The sequence below is a fragment of the Plectropomus leopardus genome, unplaced genomic scaffold, assembly GCF_008729295.1.
Source record: "Plectropomus leopardus isolate mb unplaced genomic scaffold, YSFRI_Pleo_2.0 unplaced_scaffold19980, whole genome shotgun sequence".
Lineage (NCBI taxonomy): Eukaryota > Metazoa > Chordata > Actinopteri > Perciformes > Serranidae > Plectropomus > Plectropomus leopardus.
The window spans coordinates 1-4,633 of NW_024621585.1; the positions used below are offsets into that span (position 1 = coordinate 1).

At 44.6% G+C, this 4,633-nt stretch overlaps 1 protein-coding gene across 1 annotated transcript; it reads right to left on the reverse strand.

Moving 5' to 3' along the window:
- Positions 1-58: 58 nt before the first annotated feature.
- LOC121965433 (myosin light chain kinase, smooth muscle-like) lies at positions 59-3,237 on the reverse strand (the record flags this gene model as incomplete). Its single annotated transcript, XM_042515577.1, has 5 exons — positions 59-320; positions 2,138-2,159; positions 2,249-2,414; positions 2,515-2,680; positions 3,192-3,237. Coding segments are annotated over 5 exons (662 nt in total), but the record flags the coding sequence as incomplete, so codon positions are not given.
- Positions 3,238-4,633: the final 1,396 nt, after the last annotated feature.

Consider the following 4,633-nt stretch of genomic DNA (forward strand, 5'->3'; position numbering starts at 1 on the left):
TAATAGTAGTAGTAGTAGTAGTAGCAGCAGTAGAAGTAGTATTAAATTTGACTGTGACCTGAGCAGATGCAGTTCTCCTCTCAGCCACCGCATGGAGCTGTACAGGTCTGCTCCTCCAGGAGGAGGCGGTCTGAGAGAGGAGGCCCTGCTGCTCCTTGTGCCTGGACCTGGCCTGCTCTGACTCCATGCTGGGAGCAGTGGGAGCAGCTGTCGGGTGACTGGTCCTGCTGAGTGTGTCCTCAGCATGGTGGACGCTCCTGCAGGAGGAGACCTCAGTATCAACACGTGACGGCTGCCGGGTCGACGATAACTTCTTGTCTCTGATGAAAACAAAGTTCTAACATTCAGTTGAATGATATAACAAAATGATTTAAGGACTCAGTGAAGTTTTATAAAAACATTACACACTGTTGATGTTTCAGTCTGTGTGTTGGGAGAGTGTTTTTGATTTTTGGGATGATTTCAGGGCGTCTCACAGCTTCCTCTTTTGGTCCAACGTTCGGTTTTAGTTTGATCCAAACCACAATTACAGACAGTGGTAAAATGTAACTAAGTACATTTACTGAAGCCCTGTACTAAAATATGAATTTGGGGTATTTGTACTTTACTTGACTATTTTCTTTTCATGCTCCTTTATACTTTTACTCCCCTACATCTCAGAGGGAAATTGTACGTTATATTTCATTACATTTATCAACAACTTTAGTTTACAGATTCAGGTTTTGCATAAATATCATAAGAAGCATTTCTAAAATATTATGTTTTGTATTAATTTTAATTTAATTAGCAAACGGGTTATACAACTACAGCTGCAATGATTAATTTATTAATCCATCCATCCATCCATTTTCTTCCTCTAATCCGGGGTCGGGTCGTGGGGGCAGCAGCCTAAGCAGGGAAGCCCAGACTTCCCTCTCCCCGGCCACTTCGTCCAGCTCTTCCTGGGGACCCCGAGGCGTTCCCAGGTCAGCTGTGAGACGTAGTCTCTCCAGCATGTCCTGGGTCTTCCCCGGGGCCTCCTACCGGTGGGACGTGCCCTGAACACCTCACCAGGGAGGCGTCCTGGAGGCATCCTAATTAGATGCCCGAGCCGCCTCATCTGGCTCTTCTCAACGCAGAGGAGCAGCGGCTCTCCTCCGAGCTCCTCCCGGATGACCGAGCTTCGCACCCTATCTCTAAGGGAGAGCCCAGGCACCCTATGGAGGAAACTCATCTCGGCCGCTTGTACCCGCGATCTCGTACTTTCGGTCACTACCCAAAGCTCGTGACCGTAGGTGAGGGTAGGAACGAAGATCGACCGGTAAATGGAGAGCTTTGCCTTTGCCTCAGCTCCCTCTTTACCACGACAGATCGGTGCAGAGTCCGCATTACTGCAGACGTCGCACCGATCCGCCTGTCGATCTCCCGCTCCATCGTTCCCTCACTCGTGAACAAGACCCCGAGGTACAGTACTTAAACTCCTCCACACTTAATTTATTAAACAACCAGTTAATTGACATACAATTAATTGCCAACTATTTTGATAAAAATTTGAGCTAAGATTTTTTTCCTTTCATAATTTTGAGTTTTTTTGGATGTTTTCTCTTCTTTTTTTTAAAATAATTTTGAGGTTCTTCGATTTTTAAAAAACTCTTATTTTTACTGTTTTGAGTTTTTGAGATGTTTATTTTCTTCCTTTTTATAATTTCAAGGGTTTTTTTTATCTTAGAGATTTTTCTGCACTGGGTAGTTAATTTGAATACTTTGAGTACTTTTTTCTGATTATGCCTACTTACTTTTACCAACACTTTCAGTGCAAGACCTTTACTTGTATCAGAGTATTTTCAGAGTGGTGAAAGTTCTTAGGGGTGTGAGTACTTTGTCCACCTGTGATTGCAGGTGTGAAACCTCTCGGACCAAACAGACGAGTCCGGATCAAACTGAAACACAGTTCTGTATGTTCTGAAGTTTCCAGGACTAGAAATTGTTTTTTAAAATGCGTGAAAACCCTGCGGAGCTGCGGCTGGAGTTCAGCAGATTCAGTGATGATGACGGCGCCTCGGACTCCGTTTGGACAGAAATCTGCTGTTTTAAACCAAAGTGAAGAAATAAATGGGAGTCAGCTCCTGATGAGCCTTCTGACGCAGGTGAGACTCACCTGGACGAGTCCTGAGGAACACCTGAGAGGACAAACAGCACACAAACGATCAGCTCTCACAGGACGCGACGACGCAAAACAAACATCCTGCGCTCTGATTGGTCGGCTCACCCTGGACGTGGAGCGTGGTGGAGGCGGTCGCTGTTCCAGCGCTGTTGGTCACCGAACACGTGTAACTTCCTGCATCCTCCACACGCACTTCCTTTATCTCCAGGAAGTGCAGACCAGAGCGCTCGAACATACTGACCCGCCCACAGGAATGGAGCTCCGCCTCCGCCTGGACAAGTGGAGACGGCAGCCAATCACAAGACGGCAGCACTTTAATGTAGTCTGAATTCCTCCGCTCTATCACAAAGTTGTCACTAAGCTCCACCCACCTTGTACCACATGACCCAGGGCTGAGGGCGTCCCGTCATCTTGGCGCTAAACTTCACAGTCTGTCCCGTCTTGGCGAACACGCGGTTCGGTTTGGTGACAAACTTTGGTGGACTCTCACCCCAAATACTGGGTCTGCTCTCCACCGCTGGGACTGCAGAGCGACACCTGGGGGATCATGGGAAATAATCAGAAAACATGATGATGTCACAGTGAAGGTGCCCTCTGACATTTTGGCTATGAAACGTCAGAACTTCATCATTTTGTTCTGTTGGACATTTGTGTGAAATTTTGTAACAACAAGTGAATGAATTTTAGATATTTTGTTCACCAGAATCAGTTGGACTCAACGCCATGATGACCTTGACCTTTGATCACCAAATTCTAATAAGCTCATCATTGAGTCCTCATGGATGTTTGAAGAAGAAGAAGAAGAAGAAGAAGAAGAAGAAGAAGAAGAAGACGAAGATGAAGACGAAGAAGAAAAGTCTTTTACTTTCAGGTTATTATTTCTCAGCCAAGAAAAGCACTGAGCCTCAGCTCCTCCTCATCAGAGACGTGACATAAGATGCTTCAACAGCATCGACATCAGCATCGAGATCAGGCCCAGTCTGAAGTCTGTCCCTTCGGGTCAAGAGGAAGAAGAAGACGAAGAAGAGGAAGAAGAAGAAGAGCTCACCCTGTTTTCATGGAGGACGGGAGGCCGTACTTCTTCCCAGAAATCTCTGCAGGAGAAAAAACACGAGCACATGACAGAAACAGTTTGGCTTCTTGAAGGACTTTTATTTCAGTCTTTCCATCTTCATTCAAACAAGAAAAGAGCTGCAATGACTTCGACAGGAGGCGAGTTTATCTGCACAACACCTGTCACGGTTTAAAGGGCCGGACGTGAAACAGGAGGTAAAAAAACACCTTAAAAATGAACGCTGTGAACGACAGAAATAAAAGCTGGTTGAATGAGGCTCCGACATTTAAAGTCTGCAACAAAATGCAGCTGAATTATAATAAGTGCTTCTCATACGATCATCACAGAGTCGGTCCAGCAGAGCGATAATGTGATTAGGGTTTACATCTTCAAAAGCTTCATATTCATAAAAGCTTCACAACCTGAGCGCAAAGGTTATAGAAGCCAGTAAACCAGAATAATTGATTGAAGTATTGACGAAGTATTGAGCTCCACCTGAACGTCTCAGTGGAGATGTTCAGGGGGAGATCTAAAAATTGTTGACTTTTGTGTCACAGAATATATATTTTCTGCACATAAAGGTTCCTAAAATAATAAAAAACAGAAGTAATATGTCAATGTTGTGTTTATTCGCTCATTCCTTTCCATCTCTGAACATCCGTCTCCACTATTTAACTTCTGTGTTTATTCCTGCTGCGGCCGTCTGTGCGTGAAGCGGCGCTGTGCTCAGATTCCTACGTTTCCGTATTCACCTGAACTCCTCATCGTCCGACAGAAGGACAGAGACAGAGAGGACACGTTGTAACACTTTATAAATGTCACATGTTTAGTGGTGCGCACTGGAAAATAGGGCTCCCCTGAAAGTGGGAGTGTCCCACAGCGTCGCTATGACAACCAGCTACACTGAGCCAGTACTATTTTCTGATGAAGAAACGATCATCAGAAAAGTACCTGACACTAAAGGCGAGTATTATAGAGTAGAGCCAGTACCATGTAGTGTAAAAGCGCCAAAGTGTCTTTAGGGAAGGAGGAAACAGTCTCTCATGAGCGTGAGATGTTAAAAATGTTAGTAATAACATCAGCTGGCTGATCGGCACATGTTTTTAGTACACAGCCAGGTATATCATCTGGACCAGCAGCTTTATTTATATTCACACATTCACTTACAGTATCAGTAGTATATAGTGTATAGTTATCAGTAGTATTAGCAGTATTTGCAGTAGCAATACCAGTATTAGTAGTAGTATTTGCAGTAGTAGTCCCAGCAGTGTCAGTAGTATTATCAGTAACATCAGTAGTAATATAAGTAGTATCAGTAATATTTGCAGTAGTAGTCCCAGAATTATTAGTAGTATCAGTAGTATTATCAATAGTATCAGTATTATGGGGGGGGGGCGCTATGGAGCACCGAGGAGAGTAGACGTGTCCCCTGACTG